This window comes from Hyaena hyaena, unplaced genomic scaffold, assembly GCF_003009895.1.
Source record: "Hyaena hyaena isolate Hyena2069 unplaced genomic scaffold, ASM300989v1 scaffold_219, whole genome shotgun sequence".
NCBI classification, from domain to species: domain Eukaryota; kingdom Metazoa; phylum Chordata; class Mammalia; order Carnivora; family Hyaenidae; genus Hyaena; species Hyaena hyaena.
This window is the reverse complement of record NW_024080850.1, coordinates 2,115,340-2,141,356: the sequence shown is the minus strand read 5'-3', so window position 1 is coordinate 2,141,356 and position 26,017 is coordinate 2,115,340. Positions and strand designations below refer to the sequence as shown.

The following is a 26,017-nucleotide window of genomic DNA, read 5'->3' as shown; positions in this document are numbered from 1 at the left end:
TGTTTAAGGTAGGAGAATACATCAGCCTGTGTTTTTTCATCACGGCTAGAAGCAAAAGCCCGTGAAGGTATTTAGAACTTCAGGAACTCTCAGGTTATTGCCTTATTTTAACCTGTCTTGTTGTATTGATTGATTGATTTTGAGACAGAGAGCACACGCAAATGGAGAGAGGGAGAAGGAGAGAGAGAGAGAGAGAAGAGAGAGAAAATCCCAAGCAGGCTCTGCGCCATGAGCATGGAGACTGATGTGGGGCACGATCCTAAGAACCATGAGATCATGACCTGAGGCAAAACAAGAGTCAGACTCTCAACTGACTGAGCCATCCAAGTACCCCTAGGCTGTCTTGTTTTGTATAACGTACACTTTATTGGTTATTTTTTTTCTCCCACTTGAATAGACAGATATGAGACAAAAGATGGTTTAAATTATGTCTTAAATCACTCATGATCTCATCATCGTAGCTTGTTTCATAAATTGCTTCCTCTAGATAAATTTTTTTTGTAATGTTTATTGTATTTTTGAGAGAGAGAGAGAATGAGCGGGGGAGGAGCAGAGAGAGAGAGACACACACACAATCTGAAACAGGCTCCAGGCCCTGAGCCGTCAGCACAGAGCCCGATGCGGGGCTCGAATTTATGAACTATGAGATTATGACCTGAGCTGAAGTCGACGCTTAACTGACTGAGCCACTCAGGTGCCCCTAAGTAAATATTTTTAATCTTCAGTCTTTGATTTTATTTTGAGTCTCTTTAGTAAACATCTTCATACTTCATTTAATGGTTGCACAATGACCTATTATATTGATATTCCATATGTATTAATTCTTATTTTTGGCAATACAAGCTTTGTTCTTTTACATAGTGCTGCAGTAATTCTCTTCATTTGTCATCCCTATTTTTTTTTTTGTCTTTTTAAAAATATTTATTTTTGAGAGAGAGTGAGGGGAGGGCAAATAGGGAGGGGGACAGAGAATCTGAAGCCAGCTCTGCTCTGACAGCAGAGCCCAGTGCAGGACTCAAACTAATGAACCATGAGATCATGACATGAGCCAAAGTCAGACACTTAACTGACTGAGCCACCAGGTGCAAATTAATATTTAGGCTACATTAGGTATGTATTAGTAAATGTTTATCATTTACTAATTTAACGTATAAAGTTCAGTTAGGTAAAGTTTTCAGTTACTTTTTTGGGATTATTTTTATTCCATAAAACATTCACCTTTATTTTTATGAGAGATTAAAATAGCTATTTATGAAATGCTTATGTTTCCTTCTCTACTTATTAAAGTTAGCCAATGTTATCTACATGCTAATTATTTCATCAGTTTTGGAGGTATCATTTCATGGAATACCCTTGTCAGGTAAACATTTTATGTTGGAATAATTTTAGGTTTACAGAGAAGTTGCAAAGATTATATACAGGGATCCCATATGCCCCTACCCAGTTTGTTTCTCCTGATGTTGACATCTTGCATTTCTGTAGTAAGCTTATCAAAATTAAGAAACCAACATTAGTATAGCTAAACTCTAGACTTTATTCACATTTCACTTTTTCACTAATTGCCTTTTTCTGTTCCCAAGACACCACATGCATTTTGTTGTCATGCCTCCTCTGGTATGTGACTATTCCTCATTCTTTGTTTTCATGACCTTGACAGGGTTTTGTTTTTTTTATAGTTTATTTATTTTTGAGGCAGAGATAGAGCATGAGTGGGGGAGGGGCAGAGAGGGAAGGAGACACAGAATCTGAAACAGGCTCCAGGCTCTGAGCTGTCAGCACAGAGCCTGATGTGGGGCTTAAACCCACAAACCGTGAGATCTGACCTGATCCAAAGTTGGGCGCTTAACCGACTGAGCCACCCAGGCACCCCGACCTTGACAGTTTTGAAGGAGTACTGCTCAAGTATTTTATAGAACATCCCTCAATTTAAATTTGTCTCATCTTCTCATTGTTAGACTGAGGTTACAGATTTGGGGAAAGGCTATCACAGAAGTGGAATGACCTTCTTATCTTGCCCTGTCAGGGGATTAGCAATATTCACGTGAGATTACTGGTGGTATTAACTGTGATCACTGGGTTGAGGTAGTATCTGCTGGATTTCTGCACTGTAAAGTTACTGTTTCTCCCTGAGCAATTTCTTTTCTAGTCTTAAGTCTCCAGCCTCAATCCCAGCATGTCCCCCTGTACCCCACACACCATTGCCTTGTGTTCCCTCAGGCCTCTGCACCTTTGCACTTGCTTTGCTTGTAATGCATGCTCTCTTTTCCCCCCCTGGCTAACTCTGGGGAGCCACTGCTTTCATAACACCCTGTGCCTCTCAGTTGTTCACCTGGATTTGCCGGTCATTCTCTTCCTCCTTGCCTTTAAAAAATAGTCAGCTATACTCTTTCCACTGCTGTCCCCATTCCCCTCCGTTTGCGTACACCCACATTACCACAGATCATCTCATTGCAAATTCAGTGAATGTTTTCCAGCTTTTATCTTTGTTAGTGTCTCCTGTTTAGAACTCTTTTCTTCTTTGGCTACTGAAACCCCACCCCTCTCCGGGTTCTGGTATGTGGTTTAGCATGTGGCTTTGGAGTTGGATAACAAGAGTTCTCTTCTCATTCCATTATTACTTATTCCTTTCTCTCTCTAGTCAGTTACTCTTCTGCTGACTGCTCCTGAGTTCTGTTCTAAGACCTCTTTTCTCAGCATGATCTCTCCTCAGCAGTACTACCCAGTTGGCTTCTGTTAACGATTCCAATATCTTATTCCCAACCTTAATCTCTCCTTAATGCTCTTGCAAGCAGAGAACCTTCACTTCCTCCATTTGAATCACCGACAAGCATCCTTAGATCTTTAAAATCAGGAAGTTGAAGACAGTCCTTGTCCTCCCCAACCCCCCCCCATCTTTATTTTGTACTTCTCAAACCCAGCCCTGTGTGCAAGGCCGGTGTAAAGAATACCAAGAGGGGGACAAATTCGAATGGAGCCCCACATACCATATAAATCAAATTAAGAAACCTTAAATAGGGCACCTGGGTGGCTCAGTCAGTTAAGCAACTAATTTCGGCTCAGATCATGATCTCACAGTTTGTGGGTTCAGGCCCCAAGTTGGGCCCTCCCCTGCTCATCTCTGTTTCTCTGTCTCTTAAAAATAAATAAACATTAAAAAATTTAGGAAAGAAAAAGAAACCTTAAGTATAATATATTCTATCCTTTTACCATACAGATAAACCTTCTTAAAGACTGTAAGGTCAGCTTTAAATCAAACATTTGTGGACCCCTTGGAGTTCAGTGCCAGCAGTTCCAGGAAAGCAGGCCTCCAGCATAGGCCTCTTTTCTTCCCAGCCCTAGGGCTGTGCCCTGCCATGAGCTTGAACTTGTGTGTATGGACACCCAGCTTGACATGAGAGTCCAGGTGCAGTGCACACCCTGTAAACAGCTGTCCTTTGGCTACTCTGTGGCATACACATTAGAGGAACATTCTCTCAGCAGAGCTGCCTTGGAAGAGGCCTGCACAGCCTCAGAAGCAGACTCAGGAGATGGGGAATACTGGGGCTCCTGATGGGCATGTTCTCCAGACCCCCAGACCCTATAAACACTTCACCTATGGAGAGGGGCCTGGCTGGGTGAGGGCTGCAGTCCCCATAGATGTCCTGCTTGTCTTCTCCACATGTTACCTCTTGCTTTTCTTGGTGCCCTTGCTCCTCTTTCAGAGATCTGCTCATCCTTCAGGATATGGTTTCTATAGGTCTCATTTTCTTTTAATCTTCTCCTAATACCCTTATTTGGACTTAATCCAAATCCCTCTCTTTAGGTTTCAGAAGTGCTTTATTGTGGTAAAGCCATTATATGTTGTCTGTTCCTGTCTCCTTCCTTCACTAAATTACAAACTTCTTAGCTTCTTAAGGGCAGGATCGTTAATGTGTTTTCGTCACCAGTCCTAACATGAAATCTTAACAAGTGGGAAGTGCTTGACAAGTGCAGCTTGAGTCCACCATAGCTCTGGCGTCATTCTTGTGTTGTTGTGGTAACCCTATCAAAACAGGAAATGAAGTTAGTTTAGCATGACTTGTTCATAATTGACTCATGCTAGTTCCCTTTTCTTCCCTAAGTGATCACAAAACATCTGTTAAATAATCTACTCCAGAATTTTGTGGGCTTCTCCTTCCACATTTACTGATCAAATATGTTTCTGGAATCTGTCTTTTCTTACCCACTCTGCCTCAGGAATTGACTACATATTCAGAGAGCCTTGGTTCCTTTTTTAAGGAACTGCTCTCTTGAGATCAATTGATCAACAATATACTGCACATATTTAAAGTGTACAGTACTTTGGACATTATTGAAACTATCAACACAACCAAGATAACATATTCATCACCTCCAAAGTATCTAGTTTCCATTTGTGTAGTCCTTCCCGCCCACCAGTTCCCTCTCCTCCCCAGCCCCAAGCAACCCTATGATCCAGTTTCTGTCCCCAGAGATTAGTTTGCATTTTATATGAATGGAAGTACTTTTCTGGTGGTCTGGCTTTATTCAGCATAATTATTTTGAGATCCCTCTGTGTTGTTTATATCAAGTTCATTCCTTTTTATTGCTGAGTAGTAGGATTCTGTTTTGAGTATTGCGTGTACTCACCTCCAGCCTTGACTTAACTCCTATCCCCCATGATTTATGGATCTCAGGATTCATCTGAAACTTGAGGCTACATTTATGTAAGATGACTGGCTGTCAATAGCTTGAGTTCCTTAAGAGGAGGGTACTATTTATAATCTTTGTATCCTTTAGAATAGTCCTTGGTACATAGCAAATACCAACCCAAGACCAGATAAAAATCCCCCTGTATTCGGGGCGGGGTGTGTTGTGTGAATGAGAGACAGAGAGAAATAATATACCCAATTCCAAATTTTTTAATGTTTAAGAGAGTGAGAGTGCAAGTGGGGGAGGGCAGGGAAGGGGAGAACAGATAATCTGAAGCAGGCTTTGTGCTGACAGCAGTGAGCCTGATGCCCATTACGGGGCTTGAACTCATGAACCATGAGATCATGACCTGAGCTGAAGCTGGCCCCTTGGCTGCTTATGGACTGAGCCACCCAAACGCCCCTACCCAATTCCAGTTTTGTTTTTTTTTTTGCAGCTCTTACATTTATTTAGTTTTTTTTTTTTTTTTTTACAAATAGTTTATTGTCAAATTAGTTTCCACATAACACTCAGTGCTCATCCCCACAAGTGTCCTCCTCCATGCCCATCCCCCCCCCCTCCATCAGTCCTCAGTTTTTGTCAGCATTCAAGAGTCTCTCATGGTTTGCCTCTCTCCCTTTCCCCCACCATTTCCACCCTTCTCCCCCTTGTTCCTCCGTCAAGTTCCTCCTAATCCTCCTATACGTGCAAACATATGATATTTGTCCTTCTCTGCCTGACTTATTTCGCTCAGCATAACACCCTCAAGGTCCATCCATGTTGCTACACATGGCCAGATTTCATTGTTTCTCATTGCCATGTAGTATTCCATGGCATAGATAAACCACATCTTCTTGATCCATTCATCTGTTGATGGACACTTAGGCTCTTTCCATGTTTTAGCTATTGTGGAGAGTGCTGCTATGAACATTGGGGTACATGTGCTCCTATGCCTCAGCATTTCTATATCCCTTGGGTAAATTCCTAACAGTGCTATTGCTTACCCAATTCCAGTTGTAAAGATTATTCTGTTCCCTCAGGTGGGAACAAGGTTAAATGAAGATACTTTGCACTTCTTTCCATTAACTATTTTTCAAGTATTTTTGTATTATTAGTCAGGAATTTTAAAATAATTGTGCTTCCTCCTTTAAAGGGTATTCTAATCAGTATTCCACTAGTATTTCTCCTGTATGTTTTTTTCCTCTAATCAAGATTTTTTTTTTTTTGAAGAGGTTCACATGGCTTTTCAAGATAAACATAAAGAGGTATACAGTGAGGGGTTTTGCTCCTGTCTGTTCTGCTCTGGCTTGGCATTCTGTCCCTGTACCACCCCTCCTTTACTCCCTGTGTATCCTTCCAGACTTCCTTTATGCAAACATAAGCAAATGTTAATATATATCTTTTATTATTTACCAGAAAAAGATAGCATATTTTCCAGTGTTGGACCATGCTTTTTTTTTTTCCACTGAATAGATCTTGAGGATCTTTCCATGTCATTCCTTTTCTCAGCTGCAAAGTATTTCACTCTGTGGATAATTATTCCCCTGTTGATGGATGCTTTTTTAATTAAACATTTTATCTTGAGATAATTGTAGAATCACATGCATTTGTAACAAATAATACAGAAATCCCAGTTTCAGGAGTAACATCTTGTATTACAATCATACATTACAGTATAAATTATAGCATAATACCACAGCTGGGAGATTGGCATTGATACAATTTGTAGAGCTCATTTATATGTCACTAATTTTATATGCATTTATGTGTGCATGTGTTCTGTGCAATTTTATCACATGTAGGTTCATACAGCCACTACCATTCTTTTTTGACATCTATTGAAATGTTTAATGTTTTCCTTGTTAACATGTCTTTTTTTCCCTTAAAAATTTTTTATTGAAATATAATTGACATACAACATTCTGTTTTATGTGTACAGCATAGTGACTCAATATTTGTATACATTGCTAACTGATTACCATAACAGGTCTAGTTACCATACAGAGTTAATGTAGTATCATTGACTGTATTCCCCATTTTACATTACATCCCCAAGACTTATTTTATAACTGGAACTTTGTATCTCTTGATCTCCTTTACCTGTTTCACCCCACACCCAACCCTTTCCCCTCTAACAGTCACCATTCTGTACTCAGTATCTAGGAGTCTGGGTTTTGTTTTGTTGTACTTTAGATTCTACTTATAAGTGAAATGAGCATATACACACAACATAACATATAAATATATATACACATATCACATCTTTTTTATCCGTTCATCAGTGGGCAGTTAGGTTGTTTACATACCTTCACTATTGGTAAATAATGCTGCAGTAAATAATGGAGTCTGTGTATCTTTTCATATTAGTGTCTTTATTTTCTTTTGATAGATACCTAGAGTGGAATTGCTGGATTGTATGGTGGTTCTATGTTTAATTTTTTGAGGAACCTTCCCACTGTTTTCCATAGTGGTTGTACCCTTTTAAAATAAAAAAAAAAACTAGTAAAAAACATAATGTAAAATTAACATTTTAACCATTTTTTTTTTTAATGTTTTATTTATTTCTAGGAGAGAGAGAGACAGTGTGAGCAGGGGAGGGTCAGAGAGAGAGGGAGTCACAGACTGAAACAGGCTCCAGGCTCTGAGCTGGCAGTCAGCACAGAGCCCGACGCGGGGCTCGAACCCACGAACCGCGAGATCATGACCCAAGCGAAAGTCGGACGCTTAACCGACTAAGCCACCCAGGCGCCCCAACATTTTAACCATTTTTAAGCATAGAGTTCATGAATGTTAAATATATATTCACATTATTGTGTAATAGATCTGTAGAGCGTTTTCATCTTGCAAAACTCAGACTCTGTACCCTTGAACACCATTTCCTCATCTCCTCCCTTCCTGTAGCCCTTGGTAAACCATTATTCTACATTCTGATTTTATGAATTTGACAACTTTAGATACTGTATATGAGTGGAATCATATATAATGCTTTGTGACTGGCTTTATTTCAGTTAATATCCTCAAGATTCATCCACGTTGTAGCATGTGATAGAATTTCCTTTTTAAGACAATAATATTCTAGTATATGTATACATCGGATTTTCTTTATCCATTCATACATCAGTGGACATTTGTGTTGCTTCCAATTGTCTATTACGAATCATGCTGTAGCGAACATGAATAAACCAATATCTCTTTGAGATCCTATTTTGATTCTTTTGGATATATATACTCAGAAGTGGGATTGCTGGGTCATATTGGTAGTCTAGGTTTAAGTTTTTTTAGGAACTTCATAGTAGCTACACCATTTAGGGTTGTGGATTCAAGCCCCATGTTGGGTGTGGAGATTACTTTAAAATAAAATCTTTGAGGGGCGCCTGGGTTGCTCAGTCATTTGAGTATCCAGCTCTTAATTTCAGTTTAGGTCATGATCCCAGAGTCCTGGGATCGAGCTGTGCATTGGGAACTTCACTGAGCATGGAACCTGCTTAAGATTTTCTCTCTCGGGGCACCTGGGTGGCTCAATTGGTTGTGTCCAGCTTCCGTTCAGGTCATGATCTCACGGTTTGTGGGTTTGAGCCCCGCCTCAGGCTCTGTGCTGACAGTTCAGAGCCTGGAGCATGCTTCGGATTCTGTGTCTTCTTCCCTCTCTGCCACTTCCCCACTCACACTCTGTCTCTCTCAAAAGTAAATAAACATTAAAAACAAAATTTAAAAAAAGATTCTATCTCTTCCTTTCCTTTCCTCCCCTCCCCTGCTCCTTCTCACATTCATGAACATATGTGCACTCACTCTCAAAATATAAAATAAATTAAATTAAGGGGTGCCGGGTGGCTCAGTCAGTTAAATGTCCAATTCTTGATTTTGGCTCAGGTCATGATCTCAGTTTGTAGGTTCGAGCCCTGTGTCAGGCACTTTGCTGACAGTGTGGAGTCTGCTTGGGATTCTCTTTATCCCAGTCTCTCTACCTCTCCCCTGCTTGCACTTGCTCTTTCTCTCAAAAATAAATAAATGAACATTAAAAAAAAAATCTTTAGGGGAAAAGGGAAATAATATTTCATTTCAAAATATTGGGGGTACCTGAGTGCAGTGTGTATATATTTTTTTTAATTATTTTTTCAAAGTTTATTTGAGACAGAGCAGGGGAGGGGGAGAGAGAGAATCCCAAGCAGGCTCCATGCTGTCAGCACAGAGCTCAATATGGGGCTCGAACCCATGAACCATGAAATCGTAACCTGAGCAGAAATCAAGAGTCAGATGCTTAACCGACTGAGTCACTCAGGAGCCCCTTAAACGTTTTTTAAGTTTATTTATTCTGAGAGAATGAGAGCAAGTGAGCATGAGCAGGGAAGAGACAGAGAGAGGAGAGAGAGAATCCCAAGATGTCTCCACACTGACAGTGCATAACCCAATGTGGGGCTCAGACCCACGAAACCATGAGACCATGACCCAAACTGAGGTCAAGAGTCGGACACTGAACTGACTGGGCCACCCAGTTGCCCCTATATATATTTAAGTTTATTTATTTTGAGAGAGAGAGAGAGAGAAAGTGTTGGGGGGGGGGGCAGAGAGAGAGTGCGGGGAGAGAGAATCCTAGGCAGGCTCCACACCATCCACACAGAGCCCAATGCAGGACCTGAACCCACGAGCTGCAAGATCATGACCTGAGTCAAAGTCAGACACTTAACCTACTGAGCCACATAGGTGCCCTCCGAGTCCAATATATTAATGGTAATGTGGGAGAATTCAAATTGAGTAAGATAAGGGGCCTCCTATAGCATAGTTTTCTGATGGAGTCTTACAAATGCATCAGTAATTCTCAAAATAAGTAGACTGATACATACCATTATAGGAGCACAAACGTGAGAATAAACCCATTTACTATTTTATATTTCTAGCACTTACTTTAAGAAACAAAAAGCAGTGTCTTATTGCCTGCTAGTCTTATTTCATTGCTTTAGTCAGTGGGCCAGATATTAATTTTTATTTATTATTATTTTTTTAAATTTGTGTGAGAGAGAGAGAGAGAGAGAGAGAACATGCATGAGCAGGGGAGGGACAAAGAGAGAGGGAGACAGAGAATCCCAAGCAGGCTAACACTCAAGATTAAAATTCATCATAAAATTGAAAGCATAATTCTTACTGCTTCTGCTTGGAATTCTATTAAGTCAGACCTTGAGGTCAACTTGGAAAGAACTGGCAGCCCTGTGTAACAGCTGTGGAACTCTTTCTCTCTCTCTCTGTTTTTGTTTTGTTTTTTTTAAGTTTATTTATTTTTTAATATCTCTACACCCAACATGGGGCTTGAAGTCATGACCCCGAGATCAAGAGTCACATGCTCTTCTGACTGAGCCAGGCAGACTCCCCTGGAACTCTTTTGAAAAATACTGGGGCGCCTGGGTGGCTTAGTCGGTTGAGCGTCCGACTTTCGCTTAGGTCATGATCTCGCGGTTCGTGGGTCCGAGCCCCGCGTCGGGCTCTGTGCTGACTGCCAGTTCAGAGCCTGGAGCCTGTTTCAGTCTGTGACTCCCTCTCTCTCTGACCCTCCCCTGCTCATGCTGTCTCTCTCTCTCTCTCCTAGAAATAAATAAAAATTTAAAAAAAAAAAGAAAAAGAAAAATACTTTATAGTTTTGGTGTAAGATTACCCAAATATTTTGGTTAAATTTCTTTAAAAAAGAAAAGAAAAAGAATGAGCCACTGTGGAAAGCAGTATGGAAGTTCCTCAAAAAATTAAAAATAGAATTACCATATGATCCAGTAATTCCACTACTGGATATTTAACCAAAGAATATGAAAACACTAATTTGAAAAGATATATGAACCCCTATGTTTATTGCAGCATCATTTACAATAGCTAACATATGGAAGGAACCAAAGTGTCCATCGATAGTAGATGAATGGGTGAAAATGTGGTGTGTGTGTGTGTGTACACAGCATGGAATATTACTCAAGTAGCCATAAAAAAGATTGAAACCTTGCCATTTGCAACAACATAGATGGATCTAGAAGGCATGCCGGTGAGATTTTGAAATAAGTCAGAGAAGACAAATACCATGATTTAATTCATATGTGGAATTTAAGAAACAAAACAAATGAACAAAGAAAGAAGAGACAAAAAAATAGAGCTCTTCCCTGCCCTGCCCCGCAAGATTCTACTTAAATGTAGAGAAAAAACTGGTGGTTACTAGAGGCGAGGTAGTGGATGGGGCAGTGTGTGAAGGGGCACTTAACGTGATGAGCACTGAATAACATAGAATTGTTGAACCAGTCTTTTGTACACCTGTAACTAATATAACTACGTTAAATTTTTTTTTTAAAGGAAGGCCTAGGATGAGGCCCAGGAACAAGCATTTTTTACAAGAATGACCCTGATGCAGGGGTCTGGGGACCACAATTTGAGCAGCATCTTAGTTGAGCTGTCAGGCTCAACTGTTGATGGCAACGTATCAATGCATCATGTACCCAGGTAGAGAGATACAAAGAGAACTGACCTGAGAAAGGATGTAAGCCTAAGATACTTTGGAAAAAGCGAGCCTAGGGAGATGAGTCTTTTGGTTAAATGAATTATCCTCTCTGTAATTATGGGACTCTTACCTGGACAATGCATATAAAAACACTGCTGTTCCCCACTTTTAAAAATATTGTGAAGACAAAATGTAGTTAAGTATATGAAGAGCTTTGAAGGGGAAAGTTTTATGGTAATTAAGATGTTATAATAAATTTTAAACTTATGTAGTATTGTTAATACTATATTTAAAATGTGATTTTCCCCTCCAGTGGCTTTTGTGTTTCATGGTTAAATACTATTTTAATACACATAGAAACATCATTTTTCTTCAACAAGAATAATTTGCTTATCACTTATATAAGGTCAGTCCTGGAACTGTATGAGCCTACACAAATTATTACTTCAGATAGTTTCTTTAAAAAAAAAAAGAAGAGTCCTATCATTTTGCAAGTAAGAGAAAGTAGATTCAAACAATCGAGGCATCTACTTGGGTCCATTTCTGTTTGATGTAAAGATGTGGTTGAGGGTCATTGGATGTTTCTGCTGAGTTGGAGGAATCTGATGCAACAATAGGAAGTTGTTTTGGAGGACAAATGATTACTCTCACCAGAATGCAATTGCCGTTAAAAACAGTGGGAAAATGTTTAGTGTGTGCATGTGTGGCATAAACCCATGTGCCTGGGCTCATGACTATGGGCATTTACACATTTACCAGGGCTGGGCCTTCTAATAAGTTTGAGATTGAATATGTGCTATATATCGTGCCAGCTGCATCCTTCCTAACTTGGCACTTTTTGTGTGTGTGGGGGGGTAATATACGTAACAACATCAGGTATATGAAACAAGTATTTACCCTACGTGCTAATATCTAATACTTTATTGATTTTCATTCTTTCTGCCAAGATGTTTTGAGAACTATTTTAAATTCTGTCTCTCCCCAATTTTTTTTTTTTTTTAGCTCTGCTTATGATAATGTCAACAAAGTTCGAGTAGCTATCAAGAAAATCAGTCCTTTTGAGCACCAGACCTACTGCCAGAGAACCCTGAGGGAGATAAAAATCTTACTGCGCTTCAGACATGAGAACATTATTGGAATCAATGATATTATTCGAGCACCAACCATCGAGCAAATGAAAGATGTGTATCCTTTTCAGGCAGCTGACTCCACTGATTGGTCACCTTGTTAATAAGTAAATGTAACTTGAAATGCCTGGACTTGTCAGAGTAAAGGAAAAGTATGTATAAAGCACATTAAAGGGGAAGTTGTTATCTGCTTGCTATTTACTATAAGATACGTGTAATTTTTATGTTTGAATCATATTATCAATTGTCAGTAGTAATTTTTAGTGTCTTTTGGCAAATCCAATTTTTCTCTGTTTCAGTAAAAACTTTAAGTGTAGTTATGGAGAATCTTAACACCATTTTCAGTCATTTTTTTTTCTATTCAAAGTATGGTTTGTTATAGTAAAAAGAAATGAACAGTAGACTAAGAAAGTGGGTGCCCTGGTTATCACCTGCTCGAATAGACTGTCCTGATCTTAGACAAGGTCATTCATCTCTAGGTCTGTTTTCTCATCTTTAGAATTAAGGTACTAGCCTTCATGATCTTTAAAGCTGAGTCAGCTCTAAATTTATGTTATTAATTATGGCCAACATTTAGAAATCTGGACTAAGCAAGTCCAGAGGATGCTGCCTGGGTAAAGACTGTATTTGAAAGAAAAAAGTGTGAAGTATACTGAAGAGGGTCTGCCCAAGAAAAAAAAAAACAAAAAAAACCAACAGTTGCTGTTCAGGCTAGTGTAGCATTCCTACCAGTTTTCTCAATTTGCATTCTGCCCCTCCGAAGACAGGCAGGCAGGCAGGCAGCTCACTATCTCTAGGCAGCCCTTTTCATTTTTTAACTGCTCTATTATCAGGTTGTAGTTCTAGTGCTATTGTAAGTGAAATGCCTCCTGCTGCTACCACCTGTTGTCCTGTTTTACCTTTTGCTAGGAAAATCAAATCTCTTTCAAGATGACAATTTTTCAAATTCTGTTTCCTTTGAATCCCATGAATCTGTAGGGGACATAAAATAATATTTACAATACTTACACAAAAAGTATTGTATTCATATATTCTCATGAATATGAGAAATGTAAAATATTGTGTTCATATTCTCATGAACATGAGAAATGCAAAAACACTACTACTGAAATAATATGGTAAGATTAAAAGCTAAAGGGTTTTATAATTTAATTTCTATAAGAAAGAAGTCAGCCATAGATAACATCCTGGATGGCTTGGATACATGGGTAATCAAGAAAGCAAGGGGAGCAAAACCAGCATGAGCTCCTTAGCATGACTTCCCAGTACTCTCTTGTATTTAAGATCTTAATGTTTATTGAAGAGTCAAGTACATAGAGAGCTGAATTTAGTAGTGATGTGTTTTAGGTCTGTATTTCCAAAGATTTTATGGTTGATTCTTAAGGAGAAGGAGGGGAGACAAGAAGGGAGGTAAAAGAACATTACAAAGAGCATTACAAGTCATTGCTGGGCCAAAGAGAGGAGGGAGTGTATGATGCTTGCTGGCCACCTCTTTTCTCAGCCCTTTCCAGTAATCCTTGGAGAGGGTTTGTTGATGGCGAACACCTTGCAGGACTAGGAGACTGAGACTTCACGATTCGCCAGTATTTCCATAACAGCCTGTCTCAGTTCAGCACATTGAGCAGATATTAATGCCTGTTGTGTCACAGGACCTAAGAAGGAGTTAACTACTGTAAATTCCTTCCATAGAGGTATACCAAGTTTTCATCAGTTTCTCATCTCCCTTGTAGGCCTCATGATATAATGACCATTTGAGGAGAGGGTTCATTTTGTTTTCAGTGGTTCGCTACGTGTAACCAGATATTTGGTGTGTTACCTTAACTGGTCTAAACAGATATATAGTACAGGACCTCATGGAAACAGATCTCTACAAGCTCTTGAAGACACAACACCTCAGCAACGACCATATCTGCTATTTTCTTTACCAGATCCTCAGAGGGTTAAAATATATCCATTCAGCCAATGTACTACACCGTGACCTCAAACCTTCCAACCTGCTGCTCAACACCACCTGTGATCTCAAGGTCAGCTAGCTTATTTACTCTGAGGGTGATATATGTTGGAAAAACTCTTTCACTGGGGCATATTTATGTTGTCATTCGTACTTAAAATCACACCAGAAATAAATGAAAACATTTTTATAGCTTAAAAACAAAAAAATAATGCAAATAAAGAGTGCTAGTCCTCTTCTTCGTTCCATTGTTCCTCCTCTCCAGAGATTACCACTATAACATATTGGTGTGTTTTCTTCCAAAGTTTTTGCTATGCTCTTATATATGTGTATATATTTATGCTTACATATATAAAAGCAGAATCATGTGCATTATGTGTAAGTTTAAAAGTCATCTGTTTCATTGGGAACCTTTTTATTCAGTAAGTTTTATACAAAGAATGCTCAGAAAGTGATGTCTGAGTAGCTCAGTCGTTAAGCATCTGACTTCAGCTCAGGTCATAATTCATGAGTTTGAGTCCCTCATTTGAGTGAGCTCAAGTCCTGCTTCTGGTGAACATGAGCCCTGCTTTGGGTAAAACATGAGCCCCGCTTTGGATGAATCCCACCTCCCCCTCCCTCCCCCTTTCCCTCCCCCCCCCGCCCCTCACTCACTTGCCCCCCCCAAAACAGAACAAAAACAAAAAATAAACAGGAAAAAACCCACACTCAGAAAACAGCACCAGACTTAACCTTAATGACTTTAATACCTAAATAAGGTATTCCCAACAAATAAGGAAACCCTAGATCCTTATAGTCCTCAGAGTTCTTAAAAATGGGCAGCATTTGTGTACATATATTTATGTTTTAATAGTATCAGAGCTAATAAATAAGGAGGGAATTCTACAGATGTATTAGATATGAAGGGATATAGATTCAGTCTGATAAAAATAATGTGAATTCAAGAAGACCTAGATAGGGACGCCTGGGTGGCTCAGTCGGTTAAGCATCTGACTTCAGCTCAGGTCATGACCTCACGGTTCATGGGTTCAAGTCCCGCATCGGGCTCTGTGTTGACAGCTCAGAGCCTGGAGCCTGCTTCGGATTCTGTGTCTCCCTCTCTCTCTGCCCCTTCCCTGCTCACTCTCTGTCTCTCAAAAATAAATAAACGTTTAAAAAAAAAAAACTTAAAAAAAAGACCTAGGTAAATGGAAAGATATCCCGTGTTTATGGATTGATTGCAAAATCTAATCTTTTTTAGATAGCAGTGCTCCCCAAATTGGTCTACATAGCAAGGTGACTGTGTCAAACCTCCATGTGGCTTTTTTGCAGAAATGGACAGGCTGGTTCTGAAATGTGTATGGAAACTTAAGAGACCCAAAATAGCCAAATAATCTTATGAAAGAACAAAGTTGGAGAGCTCACACTTCTTGATTTCAAAACTTAATACAAAGCGGGGCGCCTGGGTGGCTTAGTCGGTTAAGCGTCCGACTTTCACTTAGGTCATGATCTCGCGGTTCGTGGGTTCGAGCCCCGTGTCGGGCTCTGTGCTGACTGCCAGTTCAGAGCCTGGAGCCTGTTTCAGTCTGTGACTCCCTCTCTCTCTGACCCTCCCCTGCTCGCGCTGTCTCTCTCTCTGTCTCCTAGAAATAAATAAAACGTTAAAAAAAATTATAAAAAAAAAAAATCTAATACAAAGCTTTTGTATTCAAGACACTGATATTGGCATAAGAGTGGGTGGGCATTATAGATAAATGGAATAAAATTGAGAGTTAATAAATAAACCCATATGTTTATGATAACTGATTTTTCATGAGAGTGCCAAGATCATTCTTTTTCAAAAAATGGTGCTGGGACAATTGGATTTATGCTCCTGCTATGTACAAAAACTAACACAAAACAGATCAAAGACATAAATTTACAAACTAAACTAGAATAGGCTTGGATAACATAGGAGTGAGTTTTTTCAGTCTTATGTTAGGCAAGTCCTGTTATACATGACTCTAAAAGCAAAGGCAACGAAGGGAAAAATTGGATTTCATCTAGATTAGGAACCTGTTTTAACAAAGTAAACCATCAGGAGGGATGCCTGGGTGCCTGTCAGATGAGCATCTGACTTTGATTCAGGTCATGATCTCACAGTTCTTGAGTTCAAGCCCTGCATTGGGCTCCCCTGACAGCTCAAAGCCGGGAGTCTGCTTTAGATTAGGTGTCTCACTCTCTGCCCCTCCCCCATCTCAAAAATAAATAAACGATAAAATAAATAATAATAAAATTTTTAAAAAGTAAACCATCAAGAAAGTGAAAAGACAATCTACAAAAGGAGAGAAAGTATTTGTAAATCAGGTGTCTGATAAAAGATTTTTATCTACAATATAAAAAGCTTTTATAACTCAACAATAAAAGATAAATAGCCCAGTTTAATACAGGGCAAAGGATCTGAATAGACACTTCTCAAAAGAAGTTTTACAAATGGCCAATAAGTCATGAAAAGATGCTTGGAATCTTGAATTGGTAGGAAAATGTAAGTCAAAACCACAATGAGATAACAATTTACACACTAGGATGGCTGTAATAAAAAAGTCAGATGATAAGTGTTGGTGAGGATTCCACTTGCAGGTGTATACCTAAGTAGAATGAAAATGTGCCCACACAAAAACTAACATACAAATAATTAGAGTAGCATAATAGTCCAAAAGTGGAAATAATTTGAATGTCCATATGATAATGAATAAATAAAATGTGATAGATTCAGGAGAACCTGGGTGACTTGATCGGTCAAGCCTCCAGCCCTTGATTTTTGTCAGGTTATGATCTTCCTGTTTGTGAGATCAAGCCCCATCTCAGGCTCCACACTGACAGCCTGGGGCCTAGTTGGGATTCACTATGCCCCTCCTCCCCTCCCCCTCCCCTCCCCTCCCCTCTCCTCTCTCTCAAAAAAAAGTTTTAAAAAAATGTGGTAGATCCATACAATGGAATAAAAAGTACTGATACATAATATATATGATATATAATATATATGACATATAAAAAAAAACTGATATATAATGTGGGTGAATCATGGGAAATTATTATGTAAGTGAAAGAAGCCAGTCATAAAAGACCACATATTGTGTGATTCTGTTTATGTGAAGTGTCTAGAATAGACAAATATGTAGCAACAGGAAGTAGATTAGTGATTGCCTAGGGCTGGTGGGATTGGGGAGGAATAGGCAGACTGTTAATGGGTACAAGATTTCTTCTTGTGGTTACAGAAATGTTCTAAAATTGGTTGGTGGTAACGGTTGTGTAACCCTGTGATTATAACACCAAAAACTATTGACTTTTACACCTTAAGTGGGTAAATCGTGCAGTATGTGAATTACATCTTAATACAGCTGTTTAAAAAGTGCATTCAGATGTATAGCAACGATCATTTCTTGGACTTCTGTTTAACAGACATTCCTGTGAGAAGCCCTTAAGGTGTACCTAGCAAGGAAGAGGGGGGAATGTCTGTCTGCAGTCTCAAAACTGATAGGTCAGAAGTCTGATAAACAACAGATGATTGTAATAATATCTGCTATAACTGAGATAATGAAGGGAATAGTATACAGATACAAAGGAGAGAGGTGGGTTCTATCTGGGGCTTTGAGAGGTGTCAGGAAGAATGTGGCATCGGTGCTGGCCCTCCAAAGATGAGCAGGCTTTCAGTAAGGCAGTGGCTACCTTGGGCATAGGGCACCGTAGAATGTCATTGGATGTTGGCCGGTGGTATTGGTTGGAAGTAGATCATGGAGAACCTTGTGAAACTATCTGAAAAAAAAGGCAGTGGATTCTGTTACTAGGTGGTCAGCTTATTTGCTATCATCGAGTGTTTAAAACAGGGTGCCCAACATTCTGTGAAATGTGGTAGAGGGTAGCTTCCTACATTAGATACAGTTGAATTTGACTCTGTCGCTCGTGGGATCCCACAGTTAGATTAATATACTTTAATGTTATTATATTATATATATTATTAAAGGATCTGGTGGATTCTTTCCATGGATTTATGTAACTAAAAGCCAGGTGGGTACAAAAGGAATGAAGCTGCTTGTAGGAATGGCCACACTTTGTTGAATCTTAGTTATTTTCTTGAAAAACCGTATTTTTATGTCTCCCAGTTCTTTATTTCTTTCCATTTCTTATCACAACTCTGTTATGACAGATTATTTTTGTTTGTTTTTGGAGAAACATTCTCAGTCAGTATTTTCAGTATATAATATTTCTGGGAAACATTGATTCTTAACTTTCATTTGAAAATGCTCCTCCTTGGGGCACCTGGGTGGCTCAGTCGGTTAAGCATCCAACTTTGGCTCGGGTCATGATCTCATGTTGTGAGTTTGAGCCCCACATCGGGCTCTGTGCTGACAGCTCAGAGCCTGGAGTCTCCTTCAGATTTTGTGTCTACCTTTTTCTCTGCGCCCCCCCCCCCCCATGCTCATGCTGTTTCTCTCTGTCTCTTATTAATAAATAAAAACATTAAAATTTAAAATAATAAATAAATGATAAAGATCTTTAAAAAAGAAAAAAGAAAAAAAATGCTAATTCTTAAGATGAAAACAGACAGAACCAGACTACTTTGTTGTCTGTTCATTGTTTGTGGGCTTGTCTTTATCTAGGGCCATTTTATTCTCTGCTCACTAAAATTTACACCTACATTAATATATCTGTGTTGTTGGCCATCTGCACAATCCAAGTATTGTTTTCAAAACCCAATGTAAGACAGCGACTCAAAAATACAATAAGATAAAAAAAATACAATAGGATAATTTAGATATTTACAGCAATACAATTTACCCACATTTTGAAATGTACATATGGGGTGTGCTTCATTCACATAGGTATAAATATTCAGGAGAGAATCTCACTTGTAAAGATGAGTATGATATGTTATCTCTGATTTGTCGTGGTGGACATGTTCGAAAGGCAGGTTAGGGCACGGTGGTAGTTCAAGTGCATACATGAGGGTTGAAAGAGCACACAAGTGGGGAAAAGGGTCTTTTCTGTTTAAGCTCTGAAATCGTATATCCATCTCATCCTCCATACCTTGGGGTGACCATGATGCCTATACTACAGGCTCCTGTGCTTAGAAAGTTTGTAACCTGTGATCTTACTCATCTCTTGTTATTTAGGGTTTTCTGAAATTTCAAGTGGACAATTATATATGTCATTTCTTCCTTTTTCTATTGGCTTCTGTGTTACTAAAGTATTTCCTACTCTTGAGCCCTCGAGATATCAGCTATTATCAGTGTCTTTGACTGGACCTTTAACTTTTGACTCTACCACTAGTCAAGGGCAAGAGCAGTTAAGATTTCTTTTTCTGCTTCCATAAACATACTTAGCACTTCTTATCTAAAGTCTTGAGACAAGTAGATGTTGACCTCTTAGAACCCTTCTGGGAGCCTCTCTTACAGATTCCCTATTTCTCTGGGCCACAGAAACACAAGGGTCATAGATCCTGTTTGGAGATTCTACTAACATATTTCTAGTGGAACTCCCAGGCGAATGAGGTCTCTAGCAGTCTCTGTCCTTGATGTTTGCTAGACTGAGCCCACAAAACTCCTAGTTAGAGTTGCAGGATGGTAGGATCATAGTGTTTGTGGTTCTGGGTGTGCCTGGGAAAGAGAACTCTGGAAGATATGAAATGAAACCTATCCTTGGGGCTTCCTTTGTTTAATGAAAATCTCAGTTTACACAGCCGGTAGTAGGAATGCTATAGGTCATTTTGTTTCTTGTACCATATCCTATTGATTTATATCTTCCTTCGTATGGAATTACAATAAATACTACTAGTTTTTTTTAACAGCCTTGGTAATTTTTTGGTTAATGCCATATAATTTGGCTAGTCTTTAGTGTTGTGGCATTAACTTTTTTTTTTTTTTTAAATTGTATGAGGTTTTCATGGATGACCGTGAATGGAGTTGTGGGATCTTTTAGGGCTCTAAATCTCACATCTCTCTAGTTTTTAAATTGTAGCCAGTAATTTTTGAGAGCCTGCTGGTTCTATGCCCTGTACTAGGTGTGGGGGATACAAATAATACAAGGTTACTCTTGATGCCAACTCACTATTCTGAAAATTTGTAACCAAAGGAAAGGGATTAAACATTTTCCCTGTCTTTCCAGTGGAATTTGTGCATCAGGGTACACATCAAGGTTCCAGTTGAAAATGCCAGCTAATAAATGCAGAAGAAGTGATAAAATTAGAGAAGTCACCATTTTGCAACTTCCAGTGAAATAATTGTTTTGTGCAATATAACCCATGGCTTATATGCTCACCTTGCTCAGACTGTTAATACCCTGGGCAGACTGCCGCTGCCTCCCCTGCATGAACAGCCCCTTCACCTCACACCTAGACCATGTCCTGATCTGCAGCTCCCTTTTAACTCCACTTGGGTGCTACCTACCCCACTGGGCTGCTAAGTTTCTCCCATCCCCAGAGAGACCCTTAATGTCACATGACCCCTTCCCCCCCATAAAAACTTGAGGACTGGATTTCCTTGAGAGAGAGGATGAGAAAGAACAACTGCACCTTTAGTTTTAATTATAAGAAAATAGGTGTATTGCATATTGTAGCATTCAGCTGATAGGGTTATGTTTTTTCTAGTAAAAGAATGCTAGTAATTCCAGTTTTCAATTTTCCCATTTTTGGGGGGTGGGGGGAGAGATTGTGAGTGGGGAAGGGGAAGGGGAAGATTAAGAGAAAATCTTAAGCAGGCTTGATGCCCAGCATGGAGCCCAACATGGGGCTCAGTCTCACAACCACAAGATCATGACCTTAGCCAAAATCAATAGTCACTTAACGACCCAGGCGACCCTCCCCTTCCTTAATATTGCCACCTTGAATGGTGTAATTTTACTAACATTATTTAACATAAGATTTAACCCTGGTAACTGTACCTTGATTTTTTAATGTTTGTTTACTTTTGAGAGAGAGGGCAAGGGAGAGGCAGAGAGATGGAGACAGGATTGGAAGCAGGCTTTGCGCTGACAGTGGAGAACTCAGTGCAGGGCTCGAACCCATGAATAGTAAGATCATCATGACCTGAGCCAAAATTGGATGTTTAACCAACTGAGCCACCTGAGCACCCCTTGGTTTTTTTTAAGAGATTATCAATAATTCAGATACTGTAAAAAATGGTCACTCCTAGAGTATCTGTCAATTTATCCACCCCAGCTGTTGTACTTCCTATAAACATTTAAAGTAAGGTATTTATTGGGGTGCCTGAGTGGCTCAGTCAGTTGGGCGTCCAACTTTGGCTCAGGTCATGATCTCACAGCTCGTGAGTTAGAGCCCCACATCGAGCTCTGCACTGAGAGCTCAGAGCCTGGAGCCTGCTTCGAATTCTATGTCTGTCTCCCTCTCTCTGCCTCTACCCTGCTCGCACTCTGTCTCTCATAAGTGAATAAACATTAAAAAAAATTTTTTTTTAATAATTAAGGCATTTATTGAGCAAATGTCGAGAGCCCTCCATATATAACACACTTAGGATTAACAAGTTAGGCAAGTGTTGCCTTTTTCTAGGGACTTAATTCTGTTTTAGCTGGGGAGATGGGCATATGCAAAGCTGACTATCATAGACTGTGGTATGTACTTAAATATACCTTTAACAGAGTATTAGAGGAGTTAGAAAAGTGAACATTCAGCTCTTGGGCAGGTGTGGTATTAATTTTTGGGAAATTTCTCAGAAGAGATAACTTTCAAGCTGGGGGTTTAGGGTAAAGGAATGGCATGGATAGGGCACTTGGGAGAGATCATTGCAGTCAGGTCATAGAAGCAGGTGTAGTTTGGAGTCAGTAGGAGCAGATGTAGGCAGGAAAATATGTGAGAAATGAGATTAGGAAGGTAGTTTCATGGTAGCATGTGAATGGTCTTAAAAGTCACACTTAAAGGGGAGCCTGGGTGGCTCAGTCAGTTAAGCGTTCGACTTCAGCTCAGGTTATGATCTCACGGTTCATGGGTTCGAGTCCTGCATTGGGCTCTGTGCTGACAGCTAGCTCAGAGCCTGGAGCCTGTTTCAGATTCTGTATTTCCCTCTCTCTCTGACCTTCCCCTGCTCACGCTGCCACTCTGTCTCTCTCTGTCTCGGAAAAAAAAAAAAAAAAAGTCACACTTAAAGAATTTGGGTTTTGTTCAATAGATAGAAGGGATTGGTTCAGGATTTTTGAGCCAGAAAGGTGACTTATATTTTAGAAACAACATTTAGGCAGGAATTTAGAGGATGAATCAGCTTGCAGACGGGTAAAATCTAGTCTCCCTAATTCCTGACAAACTAAACTGAATCTCCACTAAGGCCATGGCAGTTGAGATGTAGAAGTAGCCAACTTGAGAGCTGTTTTAGGAGGTTTCAGGTTCGGTTGCCACTTCACATTTGCCTAGCTAGTTTCTTTACAGTTTTGCTCTGGCTTTTCCCAGGTCTTTCCATGGTTAGCATCTCTTCAGTGTTCCAGTATTCAACAGGGCCTCCTCAAAGGGTGCCTGTCTGTCCCATCACAAGCACTGTGTCCACTACCAACTGTTAGCTGTTTCTGCCCTGTAACAAATAACCTGAAAATAAAGTAGTCTGGAACAATAATCCTGTGTTAACTTATAGTTTCTGTGGGTCAGAAATTTAGTCACGGGTTACCAGTGATGGCTGCTCTCTGCTTTTCTATCTGGACCTCAGCTAGAAGACATAAAGGTAAGGGCTGGAATCCTCTTGTAGGTACCTGGCAATTGATAACTGGTTGTCACCTGGAACGCCCACATGTAGCCCACATGTGCTAGGTTTCCTCTTAAAGTGACCAGAGAGTTCCAAATTCCCCAGTAGAGAGAGCGCCAGATGGAAAGAGACCATGTTGCATTTTATGATGTAGCCTCAGAAGTCACATAGTATCACTTTCACTATATTCTCTTGGTTTAGGCTGTTACAAAGGTTTGCCCAGATTCAAAAGGAGGGAAGATGAACCCTACCCTCCTGGTACAAGTTCAAAGACCTTATAAGAAGAGCATGGAGGATGGGTTTTAGTGGTATGGTCCTCTTTAGAATATAAATCTGCCTGATCTCTGAATTTCTTATATTCTGGCTTTCTAAATGTATTTGGGACTTATTTTTTTATTCAACTAGCCAGTGAAAAGTGATGTATCAAGTCTGAACCCGTCTAATCTGTGTGACACCAGGCATAGGGGGTGGCAAAAGATCTGTGGCCATGGTCTGGAGCTTATGCTGGTTTTGTTCTGCTGAGAAGATGCAGTATTCTCTGCACGATTCAAAATGTGGTGTTTAGGTGTCCATTATACAACAGAAAGCAGACTGGTGAGCTTTGGTTGAATTTAAATCAGATGAAGTGTTAGACTTGAAAAAGAGAAAAACTATAGGTCACAGATTGGTCCAAAAGTTCAAGCCACAGAATTGAAATGGATTGGTGGTGGAACAACAGGGCAACATGGCGAATGATGGCTCTCAGTGGCTTAGAGGACTCGCCTCTGGATGTAAGAAGTCAGTCATTAGTTGCTTCTCTAAGTTGGAAATCATGCCACATATAGGACCATGTTGCTAGTGAACCTCCTATGCATGGTTACTCGAAGCCTTCCTGCAGTTCATGTCACTGGAATTGGTAGAAAATGCTGGAAAGAAACAAAGAGGGAAAGGGTGCCAGATACATTGAAAGCCTAAGACCAGCCAGGACAATGTTACAACCTCCTGTGATCCCGCATACAAGCTTATGCCATACCTCATCCGGATTCTGTGATAGACCCAGAACTATTAGGAATGTAATGGCATTGACAAGCAAGCCAGCTTTGAAAGGTACTTATGGTGAAAGTCACATAAACTGAAGTTATGAGTGTACAATGGCCAGAGTTGGCTGTCAGAGCTACAGAGTAGGACCCAGAATTTCCTCACTATGCAACTCTGAGAGTACACCTAGAAAATGGCCTTTCGAAGACTAACTAGAGAAGCAGATGTAATATTTGTTCGTTTTGAAGATACAGCATTTTGATGGAGATTATGCACCACGGATACATAACTCTTATCAGAGGTGCTATGTGGTGATGCCGGTGTCCAAGGCTAGAAGAAGGCATCTGTGAGGTAAATGGGAGCTTTCTGAATTTTTTTGAATTATTGAAACGCTAAACTATGGGATATTTATGCAGAGATTACTGTCCATCCATTTAAGTCCTATGAGTATCTCTTAAGCCTGTCCTTTCCTCATCTCCATTTTTATGGCCTGAGCTCAGGTGCTTATAATTTCTTAGCCAAATTAAAACAGTAAGCCTCCAAAACAATCTGATTTCTAGGCTCCCTTGTACTGTACTCAGGCCTGTATTTATTAATATGTCTCTTTCTCAGTTCCCCAGATGCCACGGAATTAAAGTACCCTGCAATTGTGTAGGTCTAAGCATAGTTGGCCCTTGAACAACATAAAGCTTAGGGGTACTGATTCGTTCCCCCCCCCCACACACACACACTCCATAATTTAATAGCCTTCTCTTGACTGGAAGGAAGCTTTAACTGATAACATCAACATCAATTAAACTTTGTATGTTGTATGTATTATATACTGTATTCCTGCAATAATACCTGACTTAATTTTTTTGATATTTCTAGGCTGTGTGGTTCCATCTGCCAGTTTTTTCAAATTGTTGCAAATCTGCAAAAAATTCTAATATATTTATTGAGAAAATCCTGTATGAACAGATTTGCACAGTTCAAACCCATGCTGTTCAAGGGTCCACTGTATATTGTAGTTATATAGTATAATATAGTATATCATATAATACTATACTACCTGTGTAGTATTATACAGATATTTTATATATGTTGGAGTTGGAGTAGTGCTAATGTATTGGATGACCAGATGATGAAAGGCTGGCAGGTACTTTTGTGAGTCAGAAGAAATTAGAAGCTAGATATTTACCTTAAAAAAGGATTTATCTTTTGTATATGAAGCATCTTTTAAAGCTTTGGGAGTGGATTTGAACATATGGAAGGAAAGGAAGTGGAAAAAAAATCGTTGGAAGTACCTGCATTTTGTGGAACAGGTGGAAGAATAGCAGGAAGTGAAGTCTAAGAAACAAGACAGTTGGGAGTTGAGCTGATTTGACAGTGATGTTCCTGGGAATGCCAGCAGGAGAGGGCTGGAGAAAGGACCCTGGACAGTTTCTGGTAACTTAATTTTTACCCAGAACAGTTTTTGTCAAGTGACCTAAGCAAGATTACTGTGGGATAAGCAGATAACGTAAGGTGAGGATTCCTCTTAACAGACTCTTCCAGCTTGTTTTTCATCTCTGACATGTGGATGGTCATCACTGCCTCTCAGTTGTTGTAAGGATTAAATAAGAATGAGTATATAGAATTCCCAGCAAAGTATCTGCCACATAGGAGTTGCAGCAACTACTTACCATCATCATTATTGCTATTATCTTTTTTAGTTTTATGATCTTTTAATAATTTCATTAGAATCTCTAAAGTGTCCCATTTTTTTCTCTCCTAGATCTGTGACTTTGGCTTGGCCCGTGTTGCAGATCCGGACCATGATCACACAGGGTTCCTGACGGAGTATGTAGCCACACGTTGGTACAGGGCTCCGGAAATTATGTTGAATTCCAAGGTAAGGGTCAGATTTGCATAATAAAGAATGTCTCTTCAGTAAAATTATACCATACTTTGAAGAAAGGTGTGGAAAGAATAAGAACTACTATGGATTCTTTTGAAAAAGCAAGAAAAAGTGAAGTATGACATCTTTGTTAGGTTTATAAGCCAGGTGGCAAACATTGAGGGCTGCTGTGAAGATTGAGAGTCAGTGTTTTCAATATATCATTTGCAAATAGTA

At 39.6% G+C, this 26,017-nt stretch overlaps 1 protein-coding gene across 2 annotated transcripts in view; it reads left to right on the top strand.

Moving 5' to 3' along the window:
• The window catches only part of MAPK1 (mitogen-activated protein kinase 1), a 106,010-nt gene that overhangs the window by 48,954 nt on the left and 31,039 nt on the right, over positions 1-26,017 (top strand). Inside the window, exons 1-4 of one of the 2 annotated variants that reach the window (XM_039242861.1) lie at positions 11,102-11,133; positions 12,134-12,316; positions 14,093-14,282; positions 25,679-25,795. In XM_039242861.1, coding sequence (XP_039098792.1) covers positions 11,117-11,133; positions 12,134-12,316; positions 14,093-14,282; positions 25,679-25,795 — 507 coding nt within the window. In that variant the 5' untranslated portion in view covers positions 11,102-11,116. Of the gene's footprint in view, positions 1-11,101; positions 11,134-12,133; positions 12,317-14,092; positions 14,283-25,678; positions 25,796-26,017 lie in introns of those variants that run through there. The other variant, XM_039242860.1, reaches the window with a different exon arrangement.